An 18,974-nucleotide genomic window follows, 5' to 3' on the forward strand; every position below is an offset into this window, starting at 1 on the left:
TAAGCAATGTCATTTTAGACGGTGATGAAAGCTATAAAGATATGTGTGAGAATGCCTACTGGTTAGGGGTGTTTAAAACTGAGTAGGCCAGGCATGGTGTCTCATGCCTGTAATCCCAGCACTTTGGGAGGCCAAAGTGGTAGAATCACCTGAGGTCAGGAGTTCCAGACCAGCCTGGCCAATATGGTGAAACTCCATCTCAACTAAAAATACTGAAATTAGCCGGGCATGGTGACACATGTCAGTAATCCCAGCTACTAGGGAGGCTTAGGCACGAAAATCACTTGAACCTGGGGGGTGGAGGTTGCAGTGAGCCAAAGATTGTGCCACTGCACTCCAGCCTGGGTGACAGAGTGAGACTCCATCTCAGAAAACAAAAACAAAAAAACTGAGAAATCGGCAAAGGCCTCTCTGAGGAGGTGACGTTAGGTTAGGGTTGGCTGAGACCTGAAGGAGCCAGTGACATGGTTTGATAGCACAGCATTCCAGGCAAGCGAACAGCAGAGGCCCTAAAGCAGCAAGAAGCTCTGCAAAGTCCAGAAGCCATAGCAGTCAGCATGTCTGCTGCAGATGGGCGTGGGGGAGCTGCCTGAGATGGAGGCAGAGGGGGCAGGTGTGCCACAGAGGGGCTGGGAAGCCGGGGTGAGGGGTGAGCTTGCTTAGGCGGGAGTGGAATCATCTGCTTTGTGTGTATGAAGGGTCACTCGGGTGTATGAGTGAAGGACAGATAGTAGGGACAGGGAGAAGAGGTAGGAGGAGACAGCAGTGTTCAGGTGAGAGGCAGGTGGCCCGGGCAGCGGGGGGTTGTAGATGGGCCACAGAGGCAGCGCTGTGGGAATGCTGATAGACTGGATGCCGCGGTGGGGGAAGTGGAGGAAGGCAGGGCAGCTCCTCCAGCTCCAACTGAACGATCCTGTGGAAGATGTTCCCACCTGCTAAGAGGGGAAGGGCTTCAGAGGGGCAGAGGTGATGAGGGAGGGGAGCAACAGTTCTGGTTGTTTGGACTTAGCGTCTTAATGTGAGACACCCCTTAAATCTCCAAGTGGACGGTCAAGGGGCCAGTTGACCTGTCACTCCTGAGTTCATGGGAGGTCAGGACTGCAGAGCAGGACCTGGGAGGCATTTAGAGCATTTAAAGCCATGGGGCTAATGTGATCCTGCAGGGAGGCAGTGTGGATGGACAAGAGGAGAGGGCCCAGGCCTGCCACATGTAGAGAGGTTGAAATGATATCACTGACCCCTGAAGGCTCCCCATTCCCCCTTCTTGGGGGAAATGAGGCACAGACCCTGGCACCTAGGTCAGTTTGACCAACAACTTGTCCGAAATGAATTCACCTTGGCAGCGCTTCACGTCGCCCAATGTCACCCCGCCTATATATTTTCCCAGCAAAACACATGGAACACATTCGCAGCCTTTCATATAAAATAACTGCTTTGCATTTTAATAGTGTTTTCCTCTTTTGCCTCATTTTGAACACCTTAAGGGACTTTTTTGACAATTTATCTGAGAGTATGTCTATCTTCATTGGCTAAAAACAAGACAAAACTAAACAAAAAACAACCAGAAAAAAAACTTTCAAATCAACACACTTGCACCACAGAAAAAAAGATAAAAATATTCCCCAAAGTTTCCTAAACTGTACAGTGAAATATGGCATCTTTTGACAAGAGTGTCTCTTGGTGACTCAAACATTAAGCAGATGGGCCAGGACAGGCCTTGGCAGAGTCTCCAGAGGGCCATCCTCAGGGGATCAGGCTTTCTGAAAGGGACTCAGCACCGAGGGTGCTTTCAGAGTCACATTTACTTTGGAAAATACATTTTAAGAAAGAGGGAGAAAAGACAAGACAAAATAATGCAGTGGAAAAAACTCTGACCAGAAAGAAGAAAACCTGGATTCGAAGCCATGGCTTATACGTGTGGGATCTTGGTCAAGCGGTTCCCATCCCCTGAGCCTGTTTCCTCACGTATAAGATGAGAAACTGGACTCCATCTGTAGGAGCTGTGAGTCTTCAGGCTGATGAAGACCGCCTAGGGCTAGAGTGGTAAGAGAAGCCAGACAGATGACATCCTCCCTGGCACGACCCAGTCATCCCCCAAACAGCGTAGCCCTGGGGCAGCAGAATTTGAGGACCCTGGGAGAAGGTTCAAACGGCTCTTCCTTGGACTAAATCAGAGCTCTGGGGATCCAGGGAAGCTGCCCTCTTTGGGGAAGCTGCTGATGAGCATGAGGGTAGGAGGCTGCCATACCCACCTGGCTCACAAAGATGTTTCCAGCCACGCTCAGGGTCTCAGTGGCTGTGGTATCCATGGTGACTTGCATCAGCCAGGCAATCTAGAAGGAAGCAGAGTGTTGTTTGTTGGTGGACATCAGCAAACCCCAGAGTCAAAGGGGGCTGGAGTGAAAGACCTGACACACCTTCCTCCCAACTCCCAGCCCAGTGAAGGACCCCCTCATCTACATTTTCCCAAAAGGTCAATTCATAATCTTCTTCCACACCTTCATCGATAGGGGCTTACCCCTTCCCAAGGCCACCCATTTCGCCATAGGAATGCAGAAAGGATTTCCTGGCCAAATATATTTGAGAATTGCGAATTGCGCGCGCGCACACACACACACACACACACACACCCCTTAGAGATTACCAATATACACTAGCTTAGTAAAGCCTCTGAGAAGTCTTGCATTAAGCTTGTTTAAATTTATGTAGCATAATGTCTAGCCTAGTTTCCCTAAATTATTTGACCATGGGATCAGGCTACCTTTACCTAGTAACATTTACTAACATGCTGTGGAACTAGAGTTTTGTGGAAAAGATTTTGGGAAACACTGTGTTAGAAAGCGTTTTTCTTTTCTTTTCTTTTTCTTTTTTTTTTGAGACAGAGCCTCGTTCTGTTGCACAATCTCAGCTCACTGCAACCTCTGCCTCCCAGGTTCAAGCAACTCTCCTGCCTCGGCCTCCTGAGTAGTTGGGACTACAGGCACCCACCAGCACACCCGGCTAATTTTTGTATTTTTAGTAGAGACGAAGTTTCACCATGTTGGCCAGACCTCAGGTGATCCGTCTGCCTTGGCCTCCCAAAGTGCTGGGATTACAGGTGTGAGCCACCACGCCCAGTTAGAAAGTTCTTCTTTTTAATCAAGATGAAATCTGCTTCCCTGGAATTCTATCCACTGCTGGTGCCTCTCAGGCTGCCCTTTCCCTAATCTCTCTTCTGTAAGTATTCAGAGACAGCTATCCTCCCCTAACTTCCTCTTCTCCAGGCTCCTCGTTCCTTATTCCTTCAACCATTTTGTAGAGGGTATGGTTTCAAGCCCTTTCACTCTCCTGCTTATAGTTCAGTTTGTCATAGCCTCTTGGTTGAACACAGTCTCCAGGTCTGGGGAGAATCACCTCCTTTATGCTATGCTGTGTGGGCTCTTAACACAACTGCTATGGTTTAAATAACCCCACCTAAACTCATGTTGAAATTTGATTGCCAGAGAAAAATATATATATATTTGATTCCCATCATAACAATGTTGAGAGGCATGACCTTGAGGAGGTGATTAGGTCATGAAGGCTCTGCCCTCATGAATGGATTAATGCTGTTACTGCAGGAGTAGTTTGGTTATCATGGGAGTGAACTCGATAAAGAGGATAAGTTTGGCCCTGCTCTCTCTGTGTCTCGTGTGCTCAATTCTGCCTTCTGCCCTTCTACCATGTTATGACACAGCAAGAAGGCCCTTACCAGATGTCAGTGCCATGCTCTTGGCCTTCCCAGCTTCCAGAACCATGAGCCAAATAAGTATCTTTTCTTTATAAATTACCCAGTCTGTGATATTCTGTTATAGCAACAGAAAATGAACAAAGACAATAACCACAGGTTGTTTTTGCCTTTCTGGCAGCCATCTGATGTTGCCGATTTATTCTTTTTTTTTTTTTTTTTTGAGACGGAGTCTCGCTCTGCCGCCCAGGCTGGAGTGCAGTGGCCGGATCTCAGCTCACTGCAAGCTCCGCTTCCCGGGTTCACGCCATTCTCCTGCCTCAGCCTCCCGAGTAGTTGGGACTACAGGCGCCCGCCACCGTGCCCGGCTAGTTTTTTGTATTTTTTTAGTAGAGACGGGGTTTCACCGTGTTAGCCAGGATGGTCTCGATCTCCTGACCTCGTGATCCGCCCATCTCGGCCTCCCAAAGTGCTGGGATTACAGGCTTGAGCCACCGCGCCCGGCCTGCTGATTTATTCTGAGCTCAATCAACTAAAACCTTGGAATCTTTTGCCAGGTCCAATGCTATCTGTTGCTGTCCAATGCTATCTCCTACATCCTGGTTTTGTGCAGCAGATTTTATGAACATAAACACAGGATCTAACATTTATACCAGCTGAGTCTGGCCAATATGGCCCACTGCTACAGTCTCTCAATATCTTTTCAGTATAAATTATTTTTCTTCTTCTACACCTTTTCAATTCAGCCTCAAAACTGCAACATTTCCTCCAGGAAAGACCACTTTAGACTTTGGTGCTATTTCTCCTTGGTATCATGACAGGAGACCTTGGGAAAGGATATTTGGTCAGTGCTAGATTCTGTGAGGCTGAAGATCCTGGAAGCAGGGGATTCAGGGAAGGTATGGACCTCAGGAGCAAAGGATTCTAGGAAGGTGTGAACTGTGAACTCTAAGAGTAAGGGATTCTGGGAAGGTATGGGCCTCAGAAGCAAGGGATTCCAGAAAGGTGTGGAACTTGGGAGCTGGGGATTTTGGGAAGGTGGAGGTGCTGGGAGCAGGGAATTCTGGAAGGGTATGGGCTTGGGGAGCAGTGTATTTGGGGAGGTTTGCGCTCTGGGAGCAAGGCATTCTGGGAGAGTGTGAACCCTGTGAGCTGGTGACTCTGGGAGAGCCCAGGTCATGGGCACTGGGAACTTACCTTCAGGATCACCCACTGCATGAGGCCCACGTGGTAGAGAACCGATATGACACAGCTGAAGAAGACAATGATGGGCAGAACCTGCCGGGAAGGAGAGCATAGGACCACAGGTTAGAGGCAGGCAGGCTGCAGGGTGCCAGGCAGGGTCCAGGAGACCCCAGACAGCCCACTCCATCCCAGGCCTTGCCACTCAGATGCCTGACAGGATCTGGGAAGATGCTCTGAAATCAGTGCATGAAGTCCCAGGTGTTCCACATGCAGGGCCTCTTTGGAGGCAGTCTTGTCCTCTCGGCTCCCCTCTAAATAGTGACCAGCCACCAGACCATCCCTCTCTCCTCAGCACAGGTAGGCCTGTGCTGTGGTAGGGTGGGGCCTGAGTGAACCACTTTTATCTCCTGCTTCTTTGTCTCTAAAATGGGAGTAAAATGCCCACATCTGAGGGTCATTGTGAGGGTGGCATTGTGCACCCTTCTCCATGAGCTCAATCCTTGGCCTCAGACTCTGGCCTTAACCTCCCTCTCGTGCTTTGGGCCTGAATGAGGGGACCCTCACCATTTTGGTACTCCACTTCCGCTCAGCACCAACAAGCTCAGAATTAGGCTTACCCCGGACCTGAGCCAGCATCTCCTCCCATCACCCCATCTCCTATTATGAGTATCAGGCTGAACACTCCTCTTCCTTCACTCCAAGCTCACCCATTCTCCCTTCAGAATTTCTCACACCCATTCCCTCCTTTCCAGGCCCATGGAAAAGGAGGTTGCTTTTCTGCACCCTGGTCTTTCTTTACTGTAGTCTGATGTTTAATAACAAACTGGCAAAAAACGGAGAGGTCTTTTAGTGGAAGACTAGTTGCATCACTTAGGATACAGACATACACCAGTGCACTAAAGGTCAGGAAACAAGAATGCAGAAACTCTCTATGGGCAGCTGTGGACTGATTTCCAAGATATGTTGTTAAATGAAAAAAAGAGAAGGTGTACCACAAGAGTGTATGCTATGCTGTTATGTGGGTTTAAAAACGGGGTCGGGGGTAGCCATGCATGGTGGCATGTGTCTATAGTCCCATCTACTCAGGAGGCTGAGGCAAGAGGATTGCTTGAGCCCGGGAGTTCAAGGCCAGGCTGGGCAACATAGTAAGGTCCCCTTCCTCTCCAAAAACATGTGTGTGAGGGGCATTGTGTGTGATCTTGTATGGGTGCAGGAATCATTAGAAGGATGTGCAAGAGGCCAGCAACAGCAGGTGCCTTGGGGAGGGAACTGGGTGCCTTGGGGGCCAGGGATGAGAGGAAGGTTTCTTTTTACCTTATACCATTTTGTGTTGGAATGTTTGCTCTATTCTGTGTCCTGTGTTCCCAACAGTTTAAAATAGTCGTGTAGAACTGGTAATAGCATGGGAGCATTCTTACGCTACAATGTTAAGTGGGAAAATTGGATTATTAAAATTATAGAAAGAAGCACTCCCAAATAGTCAAAGAACTTGCCCTATGTGCTGGGGCTATGTAAATGTTGTTTTCTTTTTTCTTTATTTCTGAATTTCTCATCTGTTTCTACAATTTTTTTTTTTTTTTTAGACAGAGTCTCACTCTGTTGCCCAGGCTGGAGTATAGTGGCACGATCTCGGCTCATTGCAGCCTCCGCCTCCTGGGTTCAAGTGATTCTCCTGCCTCAGCCTCCCAAGTAGCTGGGATTACAGGTGCTTGCTGTCATACCCAGCTAATTTTTGTATTTTTAGTAGAGACAAGGTTTCATCATGTTGGCCAGGCTGGTCTCGAACTCCTGACCTCAAGAGATCTGCCCGCCTCATTCTCCCAAAGTGCTGAGATTACAGGTGTCAGCCACCGCATTCAGCTATTCCTATAATTTTCAATAATAGGTGGACATTTCTCAAGGGAGGGAGCATAGGCAGGAGAGGTTTGTGGGAAGATCAGTTTGGTTTTGAACTTTGAATCTGAGATGCCTGTGGAATATCAAGTGGGCGGCTGGATAAAGGATTGGGAGCTGAGAAGGGAGATCTGGGCCAGGCCTTGGGGCTCTTTCATAAGAAATACAGGTTGGCCCAGCATAGTGGTTCATGCCTTTAATTCCAGCATTTTGGGAGGCCAAGGCAGGAGGATTGCTTGAGCTCAGGAGTTTGAGGCCAGACTAGGAAACAAAGCAAGGCCCCCATCTCTATACATACAAAATTTTTTTAAATAACTGGGCATGGTGGTACACACATGTGGTTCCAACTGCTCTGGAGGCTGAAGTGGGAGGATCACTGGATTCCAGGAGTTCGAGGCTGCAGTGAGTCATGATCATGGCACTGCACTACAGCCCAGTCAACAGAGTGAGACCCTATCTCTTAAAACAAAATTTTAAAAAAATTTAAAAAAGAAGGCCAGGCACGGTGGCTCACACCTGTAATCCCAGCACTTTGGGAGGCTGAGGTGGGTGGATCATTTGAGGTCAAGCGTTCGAGACCAGCTTGGCCAACACAGTGAAACCCCGTCTCTACTGAAAATACAAAAAAATAAACCAGGCATAGTGGCGGGCACCTATAATCCCAGCTACTAGGGAGGCCGAGGCACAAAAATTGCTTGAACCCAGGAGGCAGAGGTTGCAGTGAGCCGAGATCATCCCACTGCACCCCAGTCTGGGGTGACAGAGTGAGACCCTGTCTAAAAAAACAAAACAAAACAAACAAACAAGAAAAAAAAATTAGAAGAGGAACAACAACGACACGTAGAGATGGCTGGTGGATACAATTCACTGTGGAAATCACCCTGAGTGAGAAGCGCAGGGGCTAAGGACAGGGCCCTGTGGTCAGTGTGTCACTGAAGGGTGACAGGGGAAGGAGAAGCCTGTGAAGGAGACAAAGAAATAGCCAAGGGCTGGAGGATGGCCAGGAGAGAGGCGGGATGGAAACCGAGGGGCAATTTTTCCAGAAGGAATAGTCACTAGCAGTTGTGTCAGGGGCATCAGAGAACTCTGGAAAGGTAAGGACTGAGCTAGACCCCTGGGACTTAGCAACTTGGAGGTGCCCATGATCTAGGTGACAGCAGTGTCAGAGGAGGGGTGGGGACTGAGGCTGATGTCAGTGAGCCAAGGTGGAAGTGGGACATGAAGAAGGAGAGACCACAAGAACGGACAGCCCTCGCAAGAAGCAGCACTGTGCTCACTGCTGGAGACTAGTGAGGGGCCCAGAAAGGGCTGCTTTTATTTTTTAAGGAGCGAGAGTCTTGAGCAACCAAATTTAGGCTCTAGTTCAAAGTGAACTGGGATTACAGAATGGACCCTGAAGAGAACGGAGACTTTGCCCCGGGCAGCTGGGAAGCAAGCCCTGCTGAGGCCTTTTCTTTCTCCTGTCCCTTCCCAGACCAATGCTGCAGGTGGTATCTGGATTTGCTCTGCTGTCATCTGTCACCAGCTTCACTGTGGTGGGGAAGTCATCTGACAGAGAACACCAGAACTGGCTCAAGAAACCCTTTTCCTGCCCCATGACTCCTCCCCACCCCGGGTCTAGAAACACCTCCAGCACGGGTATGATGACATCATTCCGCCACTCCTGGGACTGAGATGCAGAGAGGGTCACGTACTGTCTAGACTGCTTGTCCAGTGGATCCTGAGAGAGACTGCCAGGCAGCTGGCAGGCCTGCAGGGATGGGCCCACGCCAGGAAGGAGAGTGCCTGGGGCATCAGGACCCCACTGCAGCATTGGGACTTTCTCCTGCCAGGAATCAAAAGATTTTCTATCGGTGAGATGGAGATTTATGGTGGAAGAGAAGCTATGTTTTGGATTAAGTGGAGACTGTCTAGGGAGGGGAGGGGAATAAAAGAGAAAAGAGGCGGCCCCAATTTTCTAAGGTAGGATAGAAAACTAAATAAGGTCCCTGTGGCCAATATCATCTTACAGCCAGGAAACACCTCTGGGGCCTGCAGGATGTGACATGGCAGAAGAACAGGGCAGCAGCTCAAGGCAGTGCTGCTGTGGAAAGGGGAGGCACGAGGGCCTGCCCTGGGTCAGGTCCCTACTATGTGGAGACTCATCAATCCTCATGGCATCTGTGGTGGATGTAACTGTCCCCACTTCACAAATGGGCACACGGAGGCTGTGAGATCTTGGCTACCCACCCGAGGTCACATACCTGCAAAGAGGCAGATGTACCTCCCAGGCACCATGCAGATTGCCAAGGTCCTGCCATGCCCCTTGGGAGCATGCCCCTTGGGAACAGTCCTGGAGGCTTGTTTCTCTGCCTTCAGGGGCAGCATGCACCCCTGCTGGAAACTGAATGTCTGTGTCCCCCTGAATTCATATATTGAAACCTAATTCCCTAGGTGATGGTATTAGCAGGTGGAGCCTTTGGGGGGTGATTAGGTTATGAGGGTGGAGCCCTCATGAATGGGATTAGTGCCCTTATAAAAGAGGCCACATGCCAGGCACAGTGGCTCACACCTGTAATCCCAGCATTTTGGGAGGCTGAGGCCAGAGGATTCCTTGAGTTCAGGAGTTCAAGACCAGCCTGGCAACATAGTAAGACCCTGTCTCTACCAAAATTCAAAAAATTAGCTAGGCATGATGGTATGCGCCTGTAGTCCCAGCTATTCTGGAGGCTGAGGCAGGAGGATCACGAGCCCAGGAGATGGAGGCTGCAGCAAGCAGTGATCACACCGCTGCACTCCAGCCTGGGCAACAGAGTGAGATCCTGTCTCAAAAAGATAAAAAGAAAAACCAAAAGAGGCTCCAGAGAGCTCCCTCACCTCTTTTACCATGTGAGGACACAGACGACCAAGTGGGCAGAGAGCAAAGTGGGCCTCAACAGAATTCAACCTTGCAGGGACCCTGATCTCAGCCTTCCAGAAGTGTGAGAAATAAATTTCTGTGGCTTGTAACCACCCAGTCTATGGTTTTCATTATGGCCTTCTCGACGGACTAAGGCAGTCCCCTTCAAGGAAGAGCCAAGTAAGTCCTGACCACTGCCTTGTAGAAATGGCTTTGGAGGCTGGTCCTGCTAGTACCATAACTCAAGGAAGAAGGATATTCTAGCTCTTCTAGGCCACTTGTTCTCAGCACGTGGACCAGCAGCACCTCTGAGAATTTGTTAGAAATATTTTGGATTTAATAGGTCTACAGTGGGGCCTGATGTTTGGCCTTTCCAGATGCTGCTGGTGCAGCTGACCTGGACACCACACTCTGACAACCACAGCCCTGGAGCCTAGATTAGACACTCTGAGCAAACTTCATCACCTGGGCCAAGAAATAGGCTTTGAAGGCCAGAGAAAACCCACTAAGGACATGGCCTGCTTCCTCCTCTCCCTGGAGGAAGCTGAGCCAGGGCTCCTGCTGACTTCCTAAGGCTGTCTGGGCAAACCCTCATGTCCCCAGACCCCAAGGCCTGAGCACTGTCGACAGTGCCCTGTCACCAGCCCCAGGCCACAGTGAGCCACAAAAACCCAAAGTTGGAAGATGCTCGGGGCAGCAGCCGCGGTGCACACTGTACCAGTGCCATCGCCAGAAAGTGGAAGGGACTCAAGTCCAAAACAGTTGCATTTCTGGCTGTCCCCTAGCTACACCTCCTGATTTCCTGTTTGTGCCATCCCTTCGCCCAGAATGGCCTCAGCACTCTGCCCCTCATTACTATTTCTGCCTGGATCCCGGATTTTCAACAATGCCTCCTGCCTCAGCTGTCCCATCTCCCTTCTTTCAGCCATCCCACCCCAGGCTTCACTTACTTCCCATTCCCTTCAATGAAAACCATGCTCACTAAGGTTACCGGTTACCCCTTAACTACCAAATCCAATGATACCTTTTGGTCCTTATTTGATCTTTGTGTGTGTGTGTGTGTGCAAAATTTGGCACTGTTAACCACTGGGGATTACAAGTCTATGTCAGACATCCCGAAACTCTCAGGAGATGAAGACATTTTCCTTGACCCTAGGGGTTCCTCCAGAGAAATGTGAGCAGCACTGCTGAGCTTAGCAGTGGGTGCTTGTTCCGGAGGCTAGAACAATAGTGAAAGAATGAGAGTCTGCTCCCGGGTCAGCCAGACCCAGGGGAGTATGATCATGCGGGTGGAAAGTTACTAGAAGGGAGTCGAAGCCAAGGTGGAATGACTAATCCAGCTGATCCAGCCAAGGGGTGACTGCCACGTCCACATCCACTGTACTGGACTCCAGGCCCAGGGCAGGCTGAGGGCTGAGGAAGCCCCAGGGAGAGACTTTACTTCCCCCCAGAAGAGAGCAGCTGGACCACGGCCCAGCAGGAAGCAGCTTGGATTCTGAAAATCTGAGTGAGCTCAGAGAAGACTTCCCCAGGCTGAAATTGGCCAAAGGCCTTGGACTAGGTCTGTATGATTCATAGAAAGAACAGAGAGAACGTCCTGAGTCTTCTGTTCAGCTCAGCATTCAACAAAACCACCCCTACCTTGAGGGCAAATTCCAAGCATATGTGTGTGATACAGGGGAGAGTGGGAGGCTGAATAAAATGTTGTGATTAGTGAGAAAGAGAATTCTGTGGCCATGAAGCATTTATCCTAGTCCTCCTTCATCTTTCCCAGCATTGCTAAGGATGGCGCATCAGCCAATACACTGTCCAGGAATTTGTCCAGAGGACAGGGCCTACCAGAGGCCAGGAAACTGCTAGTGTTTGGCTGGGAAATGCTGAGGCTGGTTAATGATAAACCCAGCTCACTATGGTTTTTATCTTAACTGAACATTCCACTTCAAAGTTTTTTGACACCACTGATGCATCTTTTTCCACTTCCTCTTCCTCTTCCTCCTCCTCCTCTTCCTCTTCCTTTTCCTCCTCTTCTTCTTTTTTTTTTTTTTTTTTTTTTGAGACGGAGTCTCGCTCTGTCGCCCAGCCTGGAGTGCAATGGCCGGATCTCAGCTCACTGCAAGCTCCACCTCCCGGGTTTACGCCATTCTCCTGCCTCAGCCTCCGGAGTAGCTGGGACTACAGGCGCCCGCCACCTCTCCCGGCTAGTTTTTTGTATTTTTTAGTAGAAACGGGGTTTCACCGTGTTAGCCAGGATGGTCTTGATCTCCTGACCTCGTGATCCACCCGTCTCGGCCTCCCAAAGTGCTGGGATTACAGGCTTGAGCCACCGCGCCCGGCCGCTTTTTTTTTTTTTTGACAGAGTCTCGCTCTGTTGCCTGGGCTGGAGTGCAGTGGTACGATCTCTGCTCACTGCAACCTCCATCTCCCGGGTTCAAGTCATTCTCTTGCCTCAGCCTCCTGAGTAGCTGGAATTACAAGCACCCGCCACCATGCCTGGCTAATTTTTGTATTTTTAGTAGGGATGGGGTTTCACTATATTGGCCAGGCTGGTCTCGAATCCCTGAACTCAAGTCATCAGACCACCTCAGCCTCCCAAAGTACTGGCATTACAGGCGTGAGCCACCACACCCAGCCTAATGGCTACATTTTTAAATGATCATTTTTGTTATTCAGAGTGTTTTTGTATTGGAGGAGAGACATGAGGCCGCTGATTTCTGCTGATAGTATGAGGAAGAATACATCCCTTAACCAGAAGTCCAGTGGAGGGGGTCTAGTTCTGGCTCTGCCCTAACTCACTGTGCCATTGTAGCTAGTTCACTGCTCCTCTCTGGGGCTTGGCTGGACCATCAGTAATACAAAAGGGAGGCCCAAACGTCACTGAACTCCCTCCTGGTACCAACAGTCAAGGAATCCATGATTCTAAAGGGTGATTCTGGGAGAGATACAAGCAGCGGGTGTGCACACATCCTTCCAGAAAGGGAGGCAGGATTTGAGGAGACACAGCTAATGTGGCCAGGGGGCAGACGCAGAGGCAAGCCCAGCTATGACGCAGGAGAGATGCTGCCTGGTGGTGGGCGGGGGAAGGGGCGCTGGCGGACAGCAGCTGCGTGGCCTGCCCAGCACCTCTTCCCCTGCTTTTTGGCTAACTAGGCTTTAATTTCCCTTTGGGAAACAGCTTACATGCCCGTCCACTGAACTCTGCCCTGCACTGCGGACACGCTAGTATTTTCTCACCTCCACGCTTTGCCCACGCCATTTCCTCTTCCTGTCTAGCTCAATGTGTCCAAATCTCTTCTGTCCTAAACTCCATATCAAATGCCACCTCCTCAAGGAGTCTCCCTCATGGTCTCTTGTTGGAAGAATCTCTCCTTATAGGCACTCCTCAGGCCCCTCCTTTATTGCACTTGAACCCAGCTGCCTGGGGAGGCTGAACTGCAGAGTGTCGGGTGTGTGTGTGTTTGTTTTGCTGAGACAGAATTCCGCTCTTGTTGCCCAGGCTGGAGTGCAATGGCGCGATCTCGGCTCATGGCAACCTTCGCCTCCTGGGTTCAAGCGATTCTCCTGCCTCAGCCTCCCGAGTAGCTGGGATTACAGGCATGCCACCACACCCCGCTAATTTTGTATTTTTAGTGGAGACAGGGTTTCTCCATGTAGGTCAGGCTGGTCTCAAACTACCAACCTCAGGTGATCCGCCTGCCTCGGCCTCCCAAAGTGCTAGGATTACAGGCATGAGCCACCGTGCCTGGCTGAGTGTGTGTGTTTTAAAGTATGAGAAGCTGCGGGAACCTCCCTGCCTCCTGCCTGGGTGGACGCCGGAAGTCACCCTAAAGCAGACCTTACTGGTCTTTTCTGAAACCTCAGTACCCCCGTACTGGTTATGCAAAGGTAAGGGAGCAGCTGCTCGTTACCCTAAAGGAATATGGTATTAGGGGCCTTTGCGGGGCTGACATAGGTTCCCCCTCCCAATATTCTCCCTATACAGAACTGGTCTCAGAAAACATGATGGGCAAGTATGCCCAGGGGGCAAGAAGACTTCAGAGAAGATAGGAACCTGGGCCCCCCCCTTTCCTCCTAGGGCTGACAGTGTTAGACTGGACATTCCCTAGGGAGTCTGCTGGCACAAGAGACGCTAAGGCTCCAAGGGGAACTCACCAGAGGTCAGGGTCAGGGGTAGGCAGGAGGGTCTGAACTCCTGACATGGCTCAACGCCAGTCCGGAAGTCCATAGCCAAGTCCATGGCTTGGGCCAAAAGTCTCCTGGGTCCAAGACCCCCAGCAGGTGGGGAGGCTCTGGGAACAGTGGCCAGCATAATGAAAAACAGCAGAAACCTCTAGAACCTGCACATGGGGTCTTGCATAGCAGCTCCATGGTGATGGTGGTCCCGGATGTACCAAGAGTGGGTAGCCCTGATTTTCCTCTCAGTGCCATGCATCAGTGGCAGAAAACTGGGGTTAGCTACTGGGTAAGTGGGGCCCCAAGTCTCTCTCTTTTGCCTGGCAAGTGGAGCTTAAGCCTAGAGCAAGCTGGTCTTAGACAACTGGAGTGTAAGGCAGGCAGAGGAGGGCTACACTAGAGTTCTTACTAAACAAGGCATTTCAGTGCTTAAACAGTTAACTGGGGAAAAAAGAAATACATCCACAGCTCCACCCAGAACAGTGAAGGGTCCCACCGGCAGCGTCCTCATCCTTTGCACAGGCTGCTTTGTTTTTAAATTAGGGTTGAGGCTCCACCGTTAGATAATAAGTTCTTTGAAACAGAACAGTGCCTTTATCTCCATTTCCCCTATAATATTTTGCAGTGCAGTAAATGCACAATAGATTTTTGTTGGAAGAAAGAAAGGAAGGATGGATGGAGGCAGGGAGGGAGGAGGGAAGGTGGGATCATAGGTCTAGGAGGACACGAAGGAAGGAGCTATTGCAGCGGGACTAGTAAGGGCTGGCTTCCTGGCAGAGGTGGCCTGTGAGGGGCCCTGAAGGAGGAGCACCTGAGAGGATCATTTGAGCCTAAGCCTTCCTGGAAACTGCTCTTTCTAGACGCAGAGTCTCTGCAGCACATCAGGGGCTAAGGTCTCAGCAGGAGCTATCCCCATGACCCCTACCCCCACTTCTTGTCCTCAGCTACTCAGTAATTCTATAATTTAGAGGGTCATCTCTAAGAAAAAAACATACAGAAATATCTTACTTTTGCAAATTTTACAAAATATAGTAAAAACATCTCATGAGGTGAACATTGCTGGGCCCCTCCCGGGCTCCAGACTTAAGGTTCACTAACTTCCCAGTACGGCGACCTCTGCCCATAGGACTCCCCCCTTCCACCTGGGCCCCCACCATGCCCAGACTCCCCTCTAGCTGGAGTCGTTGGGCAGTGGCTGCTAAAGGCCTCTGGGACCCTGAGTCAAGCTGACCTGAAAGGCAAAGACATCCTTGACCAGCGCCTCCCCAAACACGAAGCTGGAGCCGGCCTCCGTGTAGCTCAGGAAGATCTGAAAGAAAAATGCAAAACAAAAACAGGCAGTGAGGCTGGAAAGGGAGGAGGGAGGAAGCAGCGACCAGAGACAGGCGGTTTGGCCCAGGGACGTAGTCCCCCCAGGCTCTTATTGGGGTGGGCACCACCTGGCAAGGAGTGTTAAAGCTACCGCCGCGGGCACTCGCTCCTAAGCATATGTGCCAAAGAGACACCTTTTTGGTCAATTTTAAAGACATGCTCTGTAGGCTGGGTGCGGTGGCTCACACCTGTAATCTCAGCACTTTGGGAGGCCAAGGCAGGCGGATCACCTGAGGTCAGGAGTTCGAGACCAGTTGGCAAACATGGTGAAACCCCGTCTCTGCTAAAAATACAAAAATTACCCGAGCGTGGTGGTGGGCGCCTGTAATCTCAGCTACTCGGGAGGCTGAGGCAGGAAAATTGCTTGAACCCAGGAGGCAGAGGTTGCAGTGAGCCGAGCTTGTGCCACTACACTGCAGCCTGGGCAACAGAGCGAGACTCTGTCTCAAAAAAAATAAAAAGAAATGCTCTGACAGTTGTTAGGACAATAAAGAAGAGACAATGGAAGTAACCATGAGACGTGTGAAGAAGGCAGTGCCTTTTGTGCCTGCTCAGGCCCCTGACAACCAACGGCAAAGCCTCCCCTCATCTTGTCCCCATCCCGGGCTTGTGGCCTTGGAGTCTGAGCCCAGCCACGCTTCTATAGGAGACCTGTGTTATATCCTGAACTTGCAATGTGACTGCAGGGGCAGCAAGTCATTTCTCTTGTTCGGGCCTCAGTGTTCCCATCTATAAAATGGGGACATAGCCAGAAAAGCAACTCTCTGTCTTTTCCTCCACACCCTGTGCAGTTACTCTCAGCGAGGCCAGCAGGTGTGCACATTCCTGGACCGGCAGGGTTCTCATGCTCCCCCCTGCACAGAGCACAGGGAACTGCAAGCTGGTGAGAGGGAGGTAAGTAGATTAACCTATTTAACCTATGTCCTTGATAATTTATATTTTTTTAAGTGTTAAAAACACAAAAATTAGCCGGGTGTAGTGGCTCACACCTATAGTCGCAGCTACTCAGGAGGCTGAGGTGGGAGCATCCCTTGAGTCTAGGAAGTCGAGGCTGCAATGAGCTAAGATCACGCCACCGCACTCCAGTCTGAGTGATGGAAGTGAAACCCTGTCTCAAAACTAAACTAAACTAAACTAATCTAAACTAAACTAAAATAAAATAAAAGAGGTCAGCGTGGTGGCTTATGCCTGTAATCCCAGCACTTTGGGAGGCCAAGGAAGGCAGATTACTTGAGCCCAGGACTTTGAGACCAGCTTTGGCAACGTGGTAAAACTCTGTCTCTACCAAAAATAGAAAAAGTAGCTAGTCTCATAACCTGGTTTCAAAATAAATAAACAAATAAATAGATTTTAAAAATTCTAAGTGTTAAATAAAGGAGACCATTGGTTTGGACTGAGCTCCTGCACTTCGCCCAACAGACCAAACCAAAATGGAATCGCTCATGCTATAAAGTTCCACATCACAAGTCAAAACTAAGCTGTCTCCTGACCTTCCAAAAAACCAGGGGAATGAGACATATAGCCATATCCCCAAATGCAGCATGACAAGCAGTCCCCTCAGTTTTGACCTTTACAAGGAAAGTGACCTTGAAACAAGCAATCTGCTTTTTGTTTTCTGTTTCTGCTTTCTTCAGCCTTTCTCTGTCTATAAAGCCAACCTCCTCTGCCCAACTCATCGGAACACTCACTCTATTTTTATAGAATGAGGTGTTGCCTCATTCTAAAATCACAAGTAAAAGCCAATTAAGATCTTTAAACTAAATTTGTTATAATTTTCTTTTGACAAAAGTAAATCATGATAGTTGTACAACAGTGTGCATGAATTTAATGACACTTAAAAGTGGTTAAAATGGTCAATTTTATGTTCTGTATATTTTACCAAAATAAAAAACAAAATTGGTTGGGCACCATGGCTCAAGATGAGATCACTTGAGCCCAGGAGTTCGAGACCAGCCTGGGCAACATAGGGAGACCCTGTATCTACAAAAAAAAAGAAAAGAAAAAGAAAAAGAAAAAATATGTTTTAATTAGCTTGGCATGGTGGCTTACACCTGTAGTCCCAGCTACTCAATACTGGGGAGGCTGAGGTGGGAGGATCACTTGAGCCTAGGATGTCAAGGCTGCAGTGAGCCATATTCACACCACTGCACTCAGCCTGGATGCCAGAGCAAGACTGTTTCAAAACAAAACAAAATGGGCCCAGGTGTGGTGGCTCACGCCTGTAATCCCAGCAATTTGGGAGGCCAAGGCAAGCAAATCGTCTGAGGTCAGGAGTTCGAGACCAGCCTGGCCAACATGGTGAAACCCTGTCTTTACTAAAAATACAAACATTAGCCGGGCATGGTGGTGGGTGCCTGTAATCCCAGCTACTGGGCAGGCTGAGGCAGGAGAACTGCTTGAACCAGGGAGGCAGAGGTTGCAGTGAGCCAAGATTGTGCCACTGCATCCCAGCCTGGGTGACAAAAGTGAGACCCTGTCTTGAAAAAAAAAAGCAACAACAGAATAAAAATGTATGACTTCAATACACATTATTTTTAAACACATACACACAGAAGTAAATCATTTGCAGATTTGGAGAGATTTTTTTTAAAGCACTTTTAACTATTACAATTTCCAAGTCACTGCTGATTGCAGACCCAGCCTCTGAAAAGACTACTTTATTGGGGCCTCAGTGCCAGGTGTGAGGGAAGTGGCAGCTGCACTGCCCGGGCCCCAGCTACCCACCTGGTATGGAGCCCCCAGTCTACCCTACCCTCCAGGTCCCAAGCCATCTCTATGGCCTCACCACCCACTTTTCGCCCTGCCAAGTGGCTTCTCCCCTACTCCCAGTAACCTAAGATGCTCTGGGCATCCAGGTCCCATGTACCTACCCGGATCTGCTCGCCCAGCCACTGGAACGCAATAAATCCTGGTTCTGTTCTGATGACGAGGAGTCCAAGTACAAACTGCAGTCCAAGTCCCCAAGACACGGCCCGCCAGGACACCTGCCACCCCACCCCACGGAAAGGTGAGTTCAGCTCCTTGAGGGATGGGCAGGGAGCTGGGTGGGGGTGAGAGCAGGGGGCACTGGCTACCGAGGGAGCCCAGGAGCATTGGCCTGCCCCGAGAATGGGGCTGGAGCCAGACAGAGTACTAGGCCTGTTGCCTAGTACTGTTGCCTGATCCCTCCCTGGGATTCAGAACAGGCCATGTGCTTGGCAGGAATGGACCTGGGCAGTGGGCAGGGGTGGGCCAAGATTCTAACCAAGAACTCAGGTGAAACCTGACCAGCCTTGGGCATGCCACGGCACTTCGTCTCCTGGTCATCACTGCCAGAGATGTGGCCTGGGGCTCTGGCCTCAGGATCAGCACCAGACTGCTCCGGGCCCAGCTCCTCTCCAGCTCGTGTGAACCCTGTCTGCCTGACCATCTCCAATCCCTCCTCCACAGGCTGGGCTCCCATCCACCTCAACCCCAACTCTCTCCATGCCCACATCCCCTGCCCCTCCCAGCAGATGAGAGCTGGGCTCCTCAGGTTGCTGTTCCCTGATCAGCATTTAATAATTCCTTAGCAGCAAGTCCAAGCTCTGGTGTGCATCCTTCTGGGAGGCTTGGCGGTAGCCTGGGGAAGGTGGTAGCCACACTGTGAAACAGGGAGGGATCCTGATGCTACAGAGGCAGAGAGAGAAGGTTCTATCTGCCCATGGCAGGGACCTCCCAAATGGGTGCATGCCTGCCTTAGTATACATCAGATTTTAGTACACATCAGAATTTAGTACACATTAGAATGTA

At 50.1% G+C, this 18,974-nt stretch overlaps 1 protein-coding gene across 3 annotated transcripts in view; it reads right to left on the reverse strand.

Moving 5' to 3' along the window:
• SLC28A1 (solute carrier family 28 member 1) overlaps nucleotides 1-18,974 on the reverse strand; it is a 65,846-nt gene that overhangs the window by 22,472 nt on the left and 24,400 nt on the right. For 2 of the 3 annotated variants that reach the window (XM_005560382.5, XM_065548358.2), the window contains exons 7-10: nucleotides 18,074-18,187; nucleotides 15,064-15,141; nucleotides 4,904-4,984; nucleotides 2,253-2,333 (exon numbers count right to left, since the gene is read on the reverse strand). In XM_005560382.5, the coding sequence (XP_005560439.3) occupies nucleotides 2,253-2,333; nucleotides 4,904-4,984; nucleotides 15,064-15,141; nucleotides 18,074-18,187 (354 nt within the window). The remainder of the gene's footprint in view (nucleotides 1-2,252; nucleotides 2,334-4,903; nucleotides 4,985-15,063; nucleotides 15,142-18,073; nucleotides 18,188-18,974) is intronic. The other variant, XM_015453317.4, reaches the window with a different exon arrangement.

Source organism: Macaca fascicularis, chromosome 7 (assembly GCF_037993035.2).
Source record: "Macaca fascicularis isolate 582-1 chromosome 7, T2T-MFA8v1.1".
Taxonomy (NCBI): domain Eukaryota; kingdom Metazoa; phylum Chordata; class Mammalia; order Primates; family Cercopithecidae; genus Macaca; species Macaca fascicularis.